General features: G+C 39.3%; 1 protein-coding gene across 2 annotated transcripts in view; it reads right to left on the bottom strand.

Annotated features, from left to right (window-relative positions):
• Positions 1 to 17091, bottom strand: part of LGR4 (leucine rich repeat containing G protein-coupled receptor 4) — a 99186-nt gene that overhangs the window by 42391 nt on the left and 39704 nt on the right. For both annotated transcript variants that reach the window (XM_006727283.3, XM_081798437.1), the window contains exon 2: positions 1743 to 1814. In XM_006727283.3, coding sequence (XP_006727346.1) covers positions 1743 to 1814 — 72 coding nt within the window. The remainder of the gene's footprint in view (positions 1 to 1742; positions 1815 to 17091) is intronic.

The following is a 17091-nucleotide window of genomic DNA, read 5'->3' as shown; positions in this document are numbered from 1 at the left end:
TTTTTTTTTTTAAAGATTTTATTTATTTATTTGACAGAGAAAGACACAGCGAGAGAGGGAACACAAACGGGGAGTGGGAGAGGGAGAAGCAGACTCCCCACCGAGCAGGGAGCCCGATGCGGGACTCGATCCCGGGACTCCAGGATCATGACCTGAGCCGAAGGCAGTCGCTTAACCAACTGAGCCACCCAGGCGCCCCTCTTGCGCACTTTTAAAATAGTAAGATAAATACTAGCTACTATTTACAGAACACTTGGTCTGTTTCATGCACTGTCCTAAACATTTAATATCTATCAATTCATTCTGTCTTCACCAGAATACTATGAGGGAAACTGTTGCTATATGTACCTTATAGACAAAAAAACTGAGCAGAGGGAGGTTAAGTAACTTGACCCAGTTCACAAGCTTAGAAGTGGCAAATAATCTCTGTTCAATTTTTGCTGTGGGAACATTGTGTTCAGCTAAGTAGTGTGGGAAGAAAAATTTCGCCTAAACTTTATTAAATCCTTAACTGCTATTTCAATGCTCTTGTCAGAAGCAAGAGAGCACATATAACCTACCTGGCTTATATTTGATTCCTGTTCCTCATGTTGGGGGAGAGGCTGACCTAAGATAGGAGACATTCGCTGACTTGGATCTAATACTCAACAGGTGGGCTGTAGGATACAATCTGTAATATGAATTTAGATTCCTTCAGGGCTATATCTCTTTGATGTTCTTAGTATCAAACTGTCGCCTTCTTACGTAATCCATTAGCCTGGCCATTAAAAACCTATATTTAACTTGATTTAAGTCTGATTTTATTTTTTTTAACCTGGATTCTTAATATAATGTATGGTTTCCAATTACTTTAAAATGTAATCATGTCTATTTTGATCACAAACTTCAAAAAAGTGTGGAAAGCAAAATGAAATGGAGGTTAAAACAGATGGAAAGAACTTCTCCACACTGTAAACTGTTAAACTGGAAGTGTGAGCTGCAACTGACAAGTTCAGAAACATCCTTAAAGGTGTTCTAAGAGACTGGGATGATGTTCTATGCCTTCTCCCAATCCCCCAAAGTCATGTGTAAATGTCCCAGGGGACCTACACTCAGTTTTCTGCTCACTTGCAACATTACGGTCTCCTGCATCATGACCCTAAAATTTCTTGTATTATTTTTTACGGTTGTGTTACCCACACAGCAACTCCTTTGGCAACAATGGTAATTACCCTAGCCTTGTTATCTCAGGATAACACTGTAATTAACTTGTGTCATTGTAGCATTCATGGTTATAATAATTGTAGCAAAAAATTCCAATGAAAGTAACATTTTTAGTTCTGGCATTCAAAAATAACTTCAGCAATTACACTGCTTAAAAAAATCAAGTTTCCCCAAAAAAACCATGATTTCCGGGGCACCTGGGTGGCTCAGTCAGTTAAGCATCTGCCTCAGGCTCAGGTCATGATCCCAGGGTCTTGGGATCAAGCCCTGCATCGGGCTTCCTGCTCAGCAGGAAGTCTGCTTCTCCCTCTCCCCCTGCCCCTCCCCACTACTCACTCTCTCTGTCTCTCTCTCTCTCTCTCAAATAAATAAAATCTTTTTAAAAAAGAAAAGAAGACATCATCTCCTCCGTACAAAACTCACTGAAACTAAGCTGTCTGAGTGCCCCCTGAGAAACATTAGACTATCTCTTTTGTAAGAGCTTCCAAAGAGAATGGGGAAACAAACACACAAAACACATTTTTCAAAATATTACTTACAGCTCCTCTAGAAAAGGAAAGTTCTTAAATGCATCTTCTGGTAATTGAGTAATGTTGTTCATACTGATATCCCTGGAAAACATAAAGTTAAGATTTTTGACTAGGTGATATTAGACTAAAAGAACTTAATTCAACAGAAAAATAATTAGGTGCTGGCATTCTGTAAAGAAGTGAGAAAAACGAGCACAACAAGTCAGACAGGGGGATAGCCACAATTTGGCTTCCAAATGCAAAGTTAAATCTTTTATATAAATTATGTTCCATAATTTAGAAACGAACATAGAAATGTACCCAGATCCTGGGTACCCACTTCCCACTTTAAGTATTCTTGAAAAAAAAAAGAAAGAAAGAAAAATGTCTCAAACTTCCTACAATGAGTGGGCCAGTTTGATTTCCCAGGGCTCTGGTATTTAAAGTGCTGTACCTGATAAAAATAAACAAATGAATACCCCGGGGCATGATAAAAGATTTGCAGGCAAGGGTGGCTTAAGTCACTGTCAGGGACAATAAAACAGGTTGTAGCTGTATTCCAGTCATATTTTCTGCAAAACCTATAAAAGTCCTCCAGGTAACAGTTGTAAGGGGATTTCATTTTTAGCCTAGGAACAGATGCAGCCTAGAGACATGTGCATACATGATGGGTATGCTGCCCATTTCCAGCTTTTCCTTCGAGAAGCAGCAGGAAGGAGAGAACTCACTTGCTGATATAACTTGACAATTAACTAGTTCAAACAGTTAAAAAAAAAATTTATTAACCATTTCCTTCTTCCCTGGCAACTGCCTCCTCAACTGGTTTTCTCTTTCCACACTGTGTAACACGGACCCCGTGCAAGGCAGGTTAAGGCAGCCTCAGAGGGAAAGTCCCAGTGTGCACTGGGCCATTGCCTCACTCAGGGTCCTCTGCCTCTTGTCTGCGGCTGTGTCCTCAGGTCTCTCGGTTCTAAGAATCACCAAGAAAATTCACAACTGGGACCGCCTCGTCACATAGGAAGATAGAAGAGAAATCAGCTAACAATAAAACACCAAAATCAGCTAAGAATAAAACCACTGTGATTTCTATTAATTTGGTCAGGTGAAATTTTCTTTTAAAAGAGCCGACACCTTCAGTACCAAGTAGGTGAATCCCTTCTCCCTACCTTTGCCATTCACTAGAATTTAGAAGTGGAATGTGCACCCCTCTTCATAAGCCCTTCCCAAGGCAAGTCTGGAAACCTTCCTGGCTCAGGAATAACAGTAAAAGGCACAAAACCAGCAAAAGCAGTGTGGCTGCTAATGTGTAGACAATACGGACACCGTGGTTAAGACCACACGTACGATCTCCCCTTACAGATGGGAAAACTGGGGCTTCCTGAGGTACGGAACCTCCCCCAAGGCCACCCAACAGATGGTGTCACAGGAAATGTGACCTCCAGAGTCCATGACTTTAACTGCAACACTGAGTCTTCCCAAGGTATCGTGTGAATCCTGTTCCTTCTCTCCAGTGATTGTCAAAGATACAAAGCAAACCCACGGTCCTACCAAGGGTAAAAGTGAGAGGGATACTGCCCCTGAGACCTTGGTACAATCACCAGTGAATCCTGGGGAGAGCACTTTTGCTTGACAATTTAAAAAAAAGAACTATAAATAGCTTTAGAATTTGAGGAACCAAAGTTCATTATAAATTTGAGCATGAAACTGTTCTAGAGATGAATCCTATGTCCATAGAGATTCCCATGCATTCCAAAATTTTATCATTGAAAATAACTCAAAATCTATTAAAGATGATTTATAAGAAAAACAAAATTAATATGCGTCTCAAGGGATTATCTTTTTTTTGGAATTATTTTTAAACACAGGCGCTGATGGTACTTTAGTCAGTGATTGATATCCTTGGGCAGGGGAAGGCAAACCCTCTGTTTTTCATAAACACTCAAGCAAGATACTGGAGAAATAGCAGCAAAATCAGGGTCTGAAGAAGCAGGCTCGACTCCTGCTATTGCCACCTAGCCACTGTGTAATCCTGGGCCTCAGTTTACTCATCTGTAAAATGAGAGCACTGAACTGACTGGTTGAGGGGCTTCCCAGACTGAAATTATATACTTCTATGATTCACCTTTTCCTGCAGTTTTCATGGAGGGGCCCCTCCTCCCTGATGAAAATATATGCGGTTCATTTTGTAGAAAAGGCATGTTTCTGAAAAATTTACCATAACACAAAATTTAAAGACTATTAGTTTGCCATTAGAAAACCACTGAGTCATTCCCGCTGGAAACCCATTTGCCCTTAACCAATAAAATCATTCTTAATCATACAACAAAACGTTTAGTCACACTGAAATGCAAAATAATAATCTGAGTAAGCAGTGATTCTGTAAAATGTCACTCAACGTTGATGCTCTTTAGCCATTCCAATAAATGGAGAGAGAAGGACAAGCACAATTTATTACTTTACAAAAGGAGGCACTCCATACTGTTTTCCCTGAATTCAGGCGAATATCACAGTAACAAAAAAACTGATTACTTGCCTCACCATAAAAAGAGACATAATTAAAAATTACACCACACTATTCTCTGCATTCCAATTTTTTAAAACCCATACACCTATATAATTCTCTCATTTTTCCCCCTCAGAGTAACAAGACATGACAAGTAGTTCTGCTGTAAGCTATAAATGCAATTAGTAGGACTCCATATTTACAAACTAATATGTTTTAAACATGTGGTGAGGTTTTGTTTCAAAGCTTCAGATTCAAGAGCAACACTTGTTTCCAAAATGTTCTGAATTTCACATATCTAGAGAGGTTCTATCTTTATAGGTATTTTCCCTCCCATTTTCTGGGTTTTAGTTAAATAAAACATTTGAGAATAGGAAGGAAAAAAAAAAAAGAAGGGGGAGCCTACAAGATGTTATCTCCAGAGAAGCTCTGGAAACATGTGGTTACAGATTATAAGGTGGGTGGGTACTCATTTAAAATAATGAGGGCTAATGGTGATAAACAACCTACAGACAAGTCTTAGAGAAGATTCCAGACCTGACATCACCAACACCGACAACGGAGCTTATGGTTGGAAGGGATGCTGGGGATGATAAGTTAACCGTAACAATTTACGAATGGAAGCCCTATGCCATAATTACAAACATCTCAGGCTCACAAGCCACATGAATCATTAAAACGCGTAAGTTAAAAAAATTTATATAGAAAATGTTCAGCTAAAAGGTAAACCTTGGGATCAGTGGTTTGACATTCATATGAGCAACACAATCTTAGTAGTAACCTCTAATATTAAACCCACTGACTTGCCATCCTGGGTCCCTATGAAGAAAATAAATATAACATAGAAAACAACAACAAAAAAAATTGTGCGCCTGGGTGGCTCAGTCGGTTGAGCGTCTGCCTTCGTCTCTGGTAATGATCCCAGGGGCCTGGGATTGAGTCCAGCATCGGGCTCCCTGCTCAGCGGGGAGTCTGCTTCTCCCTCTTCCTCTGCCTGCCACTCCCCCTGCTTGTGCTCTCTCTCTCTCCCTATCAAATAAATAAATAAAATCTTAAAAAAGAAAAAACAAAACAAGGAAAAAAAAACAAAGAAATCATACAAGGTCAGAACACCACCAACTTACAAACGCCCCCCGAGGGCAAGTTCAAGAGAGCTGATGGCCTTCCTTGGAGTTAGCCTACTATATAGTTGGAAGTACACAGGCTGAGCACCACAAAGACCAAGATCTACCTATGAATTTACTAGCTGTGTGATCTTGGGCAAGCTGTTCATCTTTTCTGAGCCCTAGCTTCTTCATTTGGAAAAAAAAGAGGCAGGAATAACTAAACCTTGTAGACTGCTGATGATCAGAAAATGTCAAGTTACACACAAGAAGCTAAGTTAGTAATAAGGTATTAGTTTACTATCATCCATATTTTTGCTGCTCCTGGAAGCTGAGTCCAATGTGGTGAAAGCTAGCAGGCCAAGCATCACACTACCTTTGGTGGTCTTCCTCCCCAGAAAGAAACCAGTTTTACACAAGAGAAACACTCAATGATGCAGAAGACCTAGAATCGAGTCATTCCAACTACAAAACTAGACTCTAAACTCCAGAACTCCAAGAGTCAAAGATTTTTAAGCTAGAAGAGCCCTTTGAAGTCAAATACCTCATTTTATTTTTTTAGAAGATTTTATTTATTTATTTGACAGAGAGAGCACAAGCAGGGGGAGGACCAGAGGGAGAGGGAGAAGCGGGCTCCCTGCTGAGCAGAGAGCCCGACGTGGGGCTCGATCCCAGGACCCTGAGATCATGACCTGAGTTGAAGGCAGATGCTTAACCAACTGAGCCACCCAGGCGCCCCAAATACTTCATTTTAAAAGAAAAAAGTTTAGGCCCAGGTGTTGACAGAGTCAAGCACTGGAAAGATAGGGGAAGGAAGAGGAACGTGCACAGAGAAGGGAAGGAAATTATATCCTTATAGGAAATTTTTGGAAGATCAAGGGAAGACAAGAGCCATTTTCAAAAGATTAGGAGGGCTTCACACAGTTTAGTGATAAGAAGGGAACAGAACCCAGAACTTTAATGGGGTGCTTGACTATATTTTTTCTACACATATTTGTCCCAAAACAGACTCTTCATACTTAGTTCTCTCAAAGTACACCAACCGAAACAGAACATATGTCTGCATATTATACCAACACAAGGCAATACTCCCAAATTTTTACCACAGAGATCAGAATTACAAAAAGCATATTACCTCACTAGAAAAATAAAGCTGATTGCTCAAACACCAGCAGTCACTGGTTTCAAAATTAAAATTTAAAGGGTACAACTGTTTAATTGAAACTGCAAAATCTCCCCAGTGGTTAAACTCTCATCTTTTTTCCCCTCATAAAATTCACTACTTCTAAAGTATCTACAGAGTAAAGAGGAACATCATGTTTCAACAAGGTACCTTTTTAAAATCCCCGTAAAATGCTCCAGAAGCAAGCCTAACCTGTTTGCTGACGGCCAAGAGTGTACCACCATAGACTCCGATATTGTACGCTCGCTGGGTCTGGGCCTCCTGCCATAGAATTATTTAATTTTCAATATACTGTGATTGACCCAATGTTATCTAAATTTGAATAAGCCCTCCTATTTGTACTAGATAAAACTGTCCTGCTACTACCACACTGCTGATTATATCTCAAATACTACCCAGCCATTTCAAGTCACTAAATGACATACAGGTGCTAGAGAACGCAGGGTTCTCTGATGTAGTCTCTAGGAAATTGTTGTGTCTTTAAACTCAACAAACATGTGTTAAAAATGAGTACCATCCCAATGACTTTTCTAAGGTCTTTTGTAATTAGCCAAAAATTTCAGGTCAATCTCCCATTCACAGATGTCTACAGTATGAACAAAAATGAAAAGCTAAAACTACATTTGAAAAATGCTTCTGGTGGAACAAATTTGAAGGGAGGGTCTCTCTCGTCCACCAGCAGTGCTGACACACGTAGAAACACCAGAGTTCTAATCAAAGCCCATGAAGAGTTCATTTCTTTTCTGACAAGGATTCCCTATCTTTAGGCAAGCGATCTCTTTTTCTCCCTCTTTCTTTCTTTTTAGAACAAAAGTGATCTATGTGTATCAGTTTTTTTAAAACTGAAATACAGGGGCGCCCAGTTGGTTAAGCGTCTGCCTTTGGCTCAGGTCATGATCCCAGGGTCCTGGGATCAAGCCCCACGGGGGACTCCTTGCTCAGCAGGCAGCCTGCTTCTCTCTCCCCCTCTGCCTGCCGCTCCCCCTGCTTGTGCTCTCTCTCTCTCAAATAAATGAATAAAATCTTTAAAAAAAATGATTAAAAAAAAACACCCTGAAATACAAAGAAAACCATCCACAATATCAATTCCTAGAAAATAACCACTGTCCTATTTCATGGGTGTTATTACTGATTTTTTTTTCTATGTACAGTGTATATTTTTACAAATGTGAAATCATATAGTTCTGAACATGTTTATCTATTGGCCCCTAAGATTCTTCATTTTCAAGAGAAATAAAAACGTCTCTGAAAATATATTTGAATAAAAGTACAAATATTACCATCTAATATATCCTGATGCTCTTTTTGGCAAGCCATACAGCATGGGGTGACAAAGTCCTTGTTAGTGAAAGCCACTATGCTAAAGGGAAAAGAAGTGAATTAGGGACTTTTCTGTAAAAAGAGATATCGTGTCACCCATTTAACACTCGCCACATATGTGCAAGGCAGCATGCTAGGATGGTGAGGTTCCTGTGTCAGAAGATGTGCCCACAGTTATTTCCTTTTTTAATTAAAATCTATCACTCCACTCTATTCTCCACTTACTACCACTACATATTTTTGCAACATCCAATTAAGTTTAACTTTTTTTCTTGTTTTCTTTTTTTTCATTTATTTATTTATTATTTTTTTATTCTTATGTTAATCCCCATACATTACATCATTAGTTTTAGATGTAGTGTTCCATGATTCATTGTGCATAACAACCAGTGCTCCATGCAGAACGTGCCCTCCTCAATACCCATCACCAGGCTAACCCATCCTCCCACCCCCCTCCCCTCTAGAACCCTCAGTTTGTTTTTCAGAGTCCATCATCTCTCATGGTAACTTTTAAAATATGCATTATTGCATTTTGAAAGCAACCAGAGCAGCCATGTCTTTGTGAAGATGCTGCTCTTTATACGCAGAAATGAGGCCAAAACAGTTTATATGCCATTTCACTCAGATTTTGCTCCCAAGATATTTTCCTGACCTTACATGTTTTAGCACTCCTAGAGTCCAACTAGATGTGACAACAGACACCCCTCTAATGCCATGTGCAACATTTCTACTACAGTTTTAGGCAGCAGGAGAAATTGGCTCCATATTATCTGGAGCATTCCTTGGTGTTTCAGACACAAAGATGCAGTGCTTTCCAGAGGAAAGAATCCAAAACTTGCTTCCCTGCAGGCTTGCAGTCCTTAAGAAGGTATCTGCTACAACCCACCATAATGATACTTAAAAATAAATTTTAATTACTGCAGTGAAAAGTTATCACCTTGTAAAGTCATTATCTATTTAAAGTACTTGAATATCCTAGTATATAATCTTCCTAACAATACAGAAAGTCTAGAGAAAATGCCAACTTCAAATCTTAAAAAATGAAAACTTTTTTTGCTATAGGAGATATAGAGAAGAATGTTTAATTCATTTTATGATCATCTACTCTAGTGGATTAAAACCTCTACTTCAGGGGCGCCTGGGTGGCTCGGTCATCATTAAGCATCTGCCTTCGGCTCAGGTCATGATCCCAGGGTCCTGGGATCGAGCCCCGCATCAGGCTCCCTGCTCAGCGGGAAGCCTGCTTCTTCCTTTCCCACTCCCCCGGCTTGTGTTCCCTTTCTCGCTGTGTCTCTCTGTCAAATAAATAAATAAAATCTTTAAAAAAACAAAACAAAACAAAAACCCTCTACTTCAGGCCCTTTTAGAATTTTTCTATTAATGACTATATTGCCATTGCTAAGAAAATGAAAAGACATGAAACAGACTGGAAGAAAATATTTGCAAATATCTATAATAGTATCTATAATATAGAAAGAACTCTCAAAACTCAATAAGAAAATAAACCTGATTTTTAAGTGGGCAAAAAGATTTGAACAGACACTTCACTAAAGATTATACAAATGGCAGAAAGCACATAAAAAGATGTTCAACATTAGCCAGTGGGGGAATGCAAAATAAATCATAAGATACCACACCATACAACTATAAGAATGGCTAAAATGTGACAAAAAAAAAAAAAGCTGAAAATGCCAAGTCCTGACGAGGATATGGAGCAGCAGGAACTCTCATACACTGCTGGTGGGAAGGCACAATGGTACCACCACTTTGGAAAGCAGTTTGGCAGTTTCTTATAAAATAAAATTAAACATGTGCTTATGACCATATGACTCAGCAATGCAAGGTATAAATAACTTTCAAAAACTGGAAATAACCCAAACACCCTTCAACTGATGAAGGGATAAAGAATCTTTGGTGTATCTATACAATGGAATAATATCCAGCAACAAAAAGAAGACTACTGATACAAGCAGTATCAAGGATGAATCTCAAATACCTTATGCTACGTCAAAGCCTGACTCAAAAGGCTACCCGCCATACTCCATTTATATGGCATACTGGAAATGGCAAACTTTTAGAGACAGAAAACTGACCGGCGGTGGCCAACAGCCAGGGGGATGGAGTGGAAGAAAAGGTGGCTACACAGGGGCACGGGAGAACTTTTTCATGTGATGGAAATGCTCTATATCTTGATTTTGATGATGGTTATATGATTACAGGTATCCAAAGTCTTAGAACTGTATATTAAAAAGTGAGAGTTTTACTGCATGTAAATTAAACCTCAACACCAGCCTTTTCTAAATAAGAGCATACATATTACCTCCTCACCTTTCTCCCACAGGAAAAATAATTAATCCTATGGCTAGAGGTTCTCTTTCCCAGCTTTACCCAACACCAAATGATGTCACACACAGCTATGCACTTACAGCAGGACATCGGGCCAAGCCTCTTCATTCTCTCTTTACCAAGCACCTACTAGGTTTGTGCCTGTGTGCTGGGCACTGGGTATACAAAAACAAGTAAGACAGTGTTTACCTGAAGAGCATTCTGAGACAGTGGAAAGGCGATAATAAACAACAAGTAAACATTGTGATATGTGTGGCACAGCAAGGGAAGATGATCATCCAAACTTGGAACTGGAGAAAGACTTCCAAAGGCAAGGCTGTTATGCCAAGGTGTAAAGGACAGATATTACTTTATAGAGGGCTGCTATTTCAATCTGTGCGCTCACTCATTAGGTTGGCACTGTTTCTCAGCAGAGACACAATTGGCATGTTGAGCAGGATAATTCTTCATTATTCCAGACAACCTTGCTCACTATAGGGCACTTGGCATCCCAGTTCCCACCAGCACACTAATTAGTGCAACTAAAGACATTCCTCAAACACTTCCTACCTCCCCAAACCAAGTTGGTAGCACAGAGAGGAAGATGAAATCTATTTAGCAAGTAGAACATGGCATTTTTAAATATATATATAATAAAGAGCTAATATCAAAGTTAAGTACATCACATAGAAAAAGAACCAGCAGGGCACCTGGATGGCTCAGTTGGTTAAGCATCTGCCTTCAGCTCAGGTCATGATCCCAGGGTCCTGGGTTCTAGTCCCGCATTGGACTCCTTGCTCAGCAGGGAGCCTGCTTCTCCCTCTGCCTGTCGCTTCCCCTCCTTGTGTTCCCTCTCTCTCTCTGACATATAAATAAATAAATAAATAAAATCTTAAAAAAAAAAAAGAACCAATATTGTTTCACAGCAATTGTTTAGATTTTTGCATATATACTGGTTCATGATGTAAAATGTAGTCCTCATTGGATTCATAGGGAAAAAAAATTGAAAGACTCTGAACGAGATAACTTGTTTGTTTGGGTGGTGGTTGCCTCCAGGCACAGGGACTATCACCTGCGAAAGCACCGTTGAATGAGATAAAACCAGAGTGGTCAAAGAGAGAAAACTATCCAGGAACTTGAACATTACAAGCCAGCATGGCTACAGGTGGTGAGAGAAGCTACCAAGATTAGCAGAATGTACATCCCCAAAAGCCTTGTTAATTTGACCTCTAGAAATCGGAGCTGCCAGGGATGTCTGGGTGGCTCAGTCGGTTAAGCATCTGCCTTCGGCTCAGGTCATGATCCCAGGGTCCTGGGATCAGGCCCCGCATCGGGCTCCTTGCCCAGCAGGGAGCCTGCTTCTCCCTCTGCCTGTTGCTCCCCCTGCTTGTGCTCTCTCTCTCTTTCTCTGACAAATAAGTAAATAAAATCTTTAAAAAAAAAATTTAAAAAGAAATCAGAGCTGCCTGCGGAAGTTTAAGCATGGCAAGTTTGCTGCAGAAAGATCATTCTGGCAACCATATATTACAATGGGAGGAAAGGAGGGAAAGAAGAAATTCAGACCTTCTGGAAGACAGCTTCCCTGACTGCAAAATATTGTGTACTTGCTACTTCTCAGGTCCTTTCCAAATCTATCATTATGACTCCTATTTTGGCATTCCTGATTCTGCACATTCCATGCATAATTAGTAGAAAATAAGCAACTCTTAGATTCATGTTTTTCCTATATGCGCAGACACATTTGCTTGTGTTAGCAAGTGTGTGAATGAGCACAGACTTTTAAAACATACCCCCTTCAGAATTACAAGGGTTCAGCAATTAAGAAAGACGCATGACTTCATTTCCAAAGGTAATATTTTATGCTGTAATTGTTTATGCTCTCAATGAAGCAATACAGCCTAGGAGACATTTAAGGGTGTGTTCTTCAAGGAGATGCTAACCCAACAAGTTAGTAAAGGAATAGAACAAAACACTGGTGTGAAAATATCCTACCACAAGGAAGGCAGGTGTGGTTGAAATTATACATCCTTAAAGGGGTACCTTTAAAAAATAAAAGTAGTCAAGCTAATTCAATATTTTCCAATATTGAAACAAGTTCCACTTGTTTCTGGAGTTTTTTTGTTTTTGTCTTTTTAAAACAGAGTCTAGTTGTCAAGTGTGGAATGTGCTCTAACGAGAAAAATATAAAATGCTTGAAATCTGGAGTAATGTTTACTAAACGGCAAAGAAAAAAAATGAATGCCAAAGAGAAAAAGAACATTACTTTTCTTTCTATAGTTTGATCAAGTACCCTAGTATCTGGCATCACATGGAACAGACAAGGGTTAAACTCTAATATTCCTTGTTTTCTTGCTGCTTAACGGGTGTTCTCAGGCATTCTTTGGGTGTCAACAGCTGTTCCGGTAACCCTAACGATGACAAAACAGTGCTCATTACCAGCCAAGACACACAGACAGAATGGTATTTCAATAGTCCATTTAACATCAACAAGAAGTATTGTAAGGATTGTCAGCTGGGCAGACTGGAAACACTCAATTACTTCATCCTAGCAGACAAAATGCACTATTCATAAAGAAATCAATCCAACAGCATTTATTATGGTAAATATTCTAATTAACTAAACGGTTTATGTTTTATTATGGCTACACTTATTAACACCACTGATAGGAAAACATTACTTCATGGTCCTGCCTTCAAACACGCACACCCACGAAAACTTCTGTTTAGACGCACATTTTTTTTTAAACTTCAACTCACAACCAATTAATGGGTTATGAAATCATTTTAATGGGTCACAGCCAACTTTTTTTTTTTAATTTAAATGGGAAAGAATAGAATAAAATAGAAAAAAATCAGAAAACATCAAATGTAGTAACAGTATTGTTTCGGGGAATTTTGGTTCAGCGAATGTGTGTTTCTGTCTTACTGACTGCAAAGTCTCAAGTTCGTATACATCGTCTGTGAAATATAGTCAGAACCACGAATTCAAGGGTTTGGCTATTAAAGCCAAATATTTCTTATTCTTCCCCCCTAGACGGAGTCCCAACTGCAGCTGCTTTCTCAGCACAAGGTTGGCTCAATGCATTTAGTAACCTTGAAAGTCTTCCTTCATCTATAAACTTCCCTTTTGGAATTGCCTTGCTGCACCCCATAGATTTTGGACGACTGTGTTTTCGTTTTCACTGGTCTCAAGGTACTTTTTTTTTTAATTTCTTCTTTGATCCCTTCATTGACCCACTGGTTGTTCAACAGCACATAGTTTAGTCTCTACATGTTTGTGTCTTTTCCAGTTTTCTTCTTATAATCTATTTCTAGTTTCATTCTGTCGTGGCCTAAAATGTGATCTATCCTGGAAAACGTTTCATGTACACGTAAGAAGAATGTGTATTTTGCTTTTGAATGGAATGTTTTGTATATATCTATTAAGTCCATCTGTGGTAAGGCCAATGTTTCCTTATTAATTTTGTCTGGATGATCTATCCATTGATGTAAGTGGGGTGTTAAAGTCCCAGTTATTGTTATCATACTGCTGTCAATTTCTCCCTCTGTATCCATTAGTATTGCTTTATGTATATGTTGGGTCCATATTAACAAGTGTTATATGTTCTTGTTGAATTAACTCTTTTATCATTATGTAATGCCCTTTGTTGTCTCTTGCTATTGCCTTTGTTTCAAAGTCTATTTTGTCTGATACAAGTACTAGTAACCCAGCTTTACTTTACTTTTGTTTCCAATTACATGAAATATCTTTTTCCATCCCTTCACTTTCAGTCTGTGTGTGTCTTTAGACTTCAGGTGAGTCTCTGGAAGGCAGCATATTCAATATTTTCCAATACTGAAACAAGTTCTTGTTTTTTATCCATTCAGCCACCTTATGTCTTTTGATTAAAGCATTTAGTCCATTTACAATAAATAAATAAATTAAAATTAAATTAAATTAAATAAAGGGCACCTGGCTGGCTCAGTTGGAAGAGCATGAGATCTTGATCTCCTGATCTCAGAGTCATGAGTTTGAGCCACACATAGGGTATAGAGATTAAAAATAAATAAATATAAATATACAGCTTCTGTATAATCTAACCAGCTGTTTATTCCCTCTAGAGTCTTTTTCGCCTCTGTTATTGTATTCTTCAGCTCTCATTTGCACATTCTTATATTGTCTAGCTCTTTCTTGAAGTTCTGTGTTCATCCATTCTTCTCTCTATGGGGGTTCCTAGTAGTACATGATAAATCACTGTACATCCAATAATCATCCTAAGCAAGAAAAGCTCCAATTTCTAAGACACTGAGGCACTGACCTCATTATAGAGAGACAAGAAGAAAATTCTAAATGATAAGGTCTAGGCCTAAACTCAGAGACAGGATGAAATTTCACCAACATTTTAATGCAGGCTTTGTGGACCAACTGCTTCCCTTCAGGTTATGAGGCATGTGGTACCCCTCCCAAACACACATACCACACACTCTCCCTTCTCCCCTCTGATGGGCATTTTTAAAAAGGCTTATAAAACATATTCTATCCTTAAAGGAATGACTCAAAATTGTAACTAAGATGGGGGCGCCTGGGTGGCTCAGTTGGTTAAGCGACTGCCTTCGGCTCAGGTCATGATCTCAGGGTCCTGGGATCGAGCCCCGCATCGGGCTCCCTGCTCGGCGGGAGGCCTGCTTCTCCCTCTCCCACTCCCCCTGCTTGTGTTCCCTCTCTCACTGTCTCTCTCTCTGTCAAATAAATAAATAAAATCTTTAAAAAAAAAAAAAAAAATTGTAACTAAGATGACTCAATCATTTCTGTTGATTATAAGACAACAGACATTGATAATGATGGTTCATAAAAAGTCACTCAAGATATTCCCTTGGTAATGACTTGAAGCTATGCAATCAAATCTGAGATAGTCCTGAATCTTTGAGCAAAAATTCTCAAATTTGGTTCTGTAATACTTCTGGACAGCTCCATCTATAGCAAGTCTTTAAGTTCTAAGAAGTCCTGGAAACAATACTAATTCCTTTTAATTTCTGCAATCAACATGGGTCATATGGTCCTTTATTTCTTACCTTGGACAGAAAACAATGGGCTACCCTGAAATTTGGTTATTAAAAAAAGAAAGAGAGACACAGATGCACTCTAGGAACTCCTAAATATGTTCTGAGTTATTGCTTTAGGTTGTTTATCTAAGAAAATCTCTCAGTTCTGGAGTTGACAACGTTTGTTGGAGCAGTTTTGTTATTAATTGGTAAGCAAAGAAGAAATAATATCTTAGAAAATAAACTCCTGGGGCGTTTGGGTGGCTCAGTCATTAAGTGTCTGCCCTCGGCTCAGGTCATGATCCCAGCATCCTGGGATCAAGCCCCATGTTGTGTCGGGCTCCCTGCTCAGAGGGGAGCCTACTTCTCCCTCTCCCTCTGATGCTCCCCCTGCTCATAATCTCTCGTGCTCGCTCTCTCTCTCTGTCAAATAAATAAAATCTTTCAAAAAAAAAAAAAAAAAGAAACTTCTAAAAGAAAGAGAATACCTAATACCTTAACACCCAGTGAAACCAGATACACACTCCTAACTCTCACACACACACACACTCCAAAAAGAGCTTAGCCTATAATTAAAGATTGTACGACTGGAAGGTCAATTCAGATACCACTAAGCAGGATGCCACTAAACCCCAGTCTGCCTGAGACAACCCCAGTTTACATTTATTGTCTTGGCAAATTATTAATGGTGCTCCTTTTCCCTCTCAGAGGTACAGTCATTGGAATGATAAATGACAGCAGTAGGTTTGACTGAATGATGTTGAATGAGTTGTGATGGGAAGAAGTGGAAATCTTGGTTTGGATTGCCTTGGGGAAGGTCTGAATAAAAGGCTAATTCCATCCGTATTACTACATGGACAATAATAATATGATCTGTAGAGTTTGTAAATATCGCTTTGATCAATTTCCTGTTCCTCCAGCTGGACCATAAACTCCATTAGGGTGGGGTGTGTGTTTTGCTCACTACTGTGTCCCAAGCCTGTGGCATACCGTGCGGCCACACTTGCGTGAATGGCATGCCAGACACTGTTAAATGCTTTAAAGGTCATGGTAGCAAATACACACTTAGCATTTCCAAAAAAATAAATTTAAAAAAAGGCTTAATTTTCCAGTTAGCTAAAAGAAGTCAATGGCCTGGTTGTGGGAGGAAAGAAAAAATAGGGCACAGAAACTATCCTCTTTTTTTTTTTTAAAGATTTTATTTATTTATTTGAGAGAGCGAGAATGAGAGAGAGTACATGAGAGGGGGGAGGGTCAGAGGGAGAAGCAGGCTCCTCGCTGAGCAGGGAGCCCGATGCGGGACTCGATCCCGGGACTCTGGGATCATGACCTGAGCCGAAGGCAGTCGCTTAACCAACTGAGCCACCCAGGTGCCCCGAAACTATCCTCTTTTTTACAAATTTTTATAATTGACCTGATTATGGAACAGACAGTGAGGAACACAATATTTCTTATGGATGGCAAAGAGTGTTAATGACAGATTTCCTCCCAAAGTCTATTGCTATAACCAAATAAAAACTCTACACACAAACACATTTGGGGAAAAGCAAGAAAGAGAGCAAAGCGTTCATTTAAATACAAGTTCCTGGATTTAAAAATAGCTTGGGAGGAATGATGTAAATTTGGATTTCAGTAAAACTAATTTTTCTTCCTCAAAATTTTAAAATACAGGCTTTGTCCTAAAAATAGCATCTCATAGAACCACTAAACTAGAAAGCATAGTTGTTAAATGCTTCCCCCAGAAGCGAAACCAAATGCCTTGGGTTTGAATATAGCTCTGTTCACTCATCAGCTATAAAACCCTGGACAAGTCCCTTAATCTCTATGTGCCTCGGTTTCCTCATTCAAAATGGGGATGAGACTTCTGACTTCATAACATCACTGTTAGGGTTAGATGATGTGACTTCCAGCTGGTACACAGCC

The sequence above is a fragment of the Leptonychotes weddellii genome, chromosome 11, assembly GCF_054177405.1.
Source record: "Leptonychotes weddellii isolate Sample4059 chromosome 11, ASM5417740v2, whole genome shotgun sequence".
In the NCBI taxonomy this organism is placed as follows: Eukaryota; Metazoa; Chordata; class Mammalia; order Carnivora; family Phocidae; genus Leptonychotes; species Leptonychotes weddellii.
Note: the sequence above shows the minus strand (reverse complement) of the source record. Positions and strands in the feature narration are given on the sequence as shown.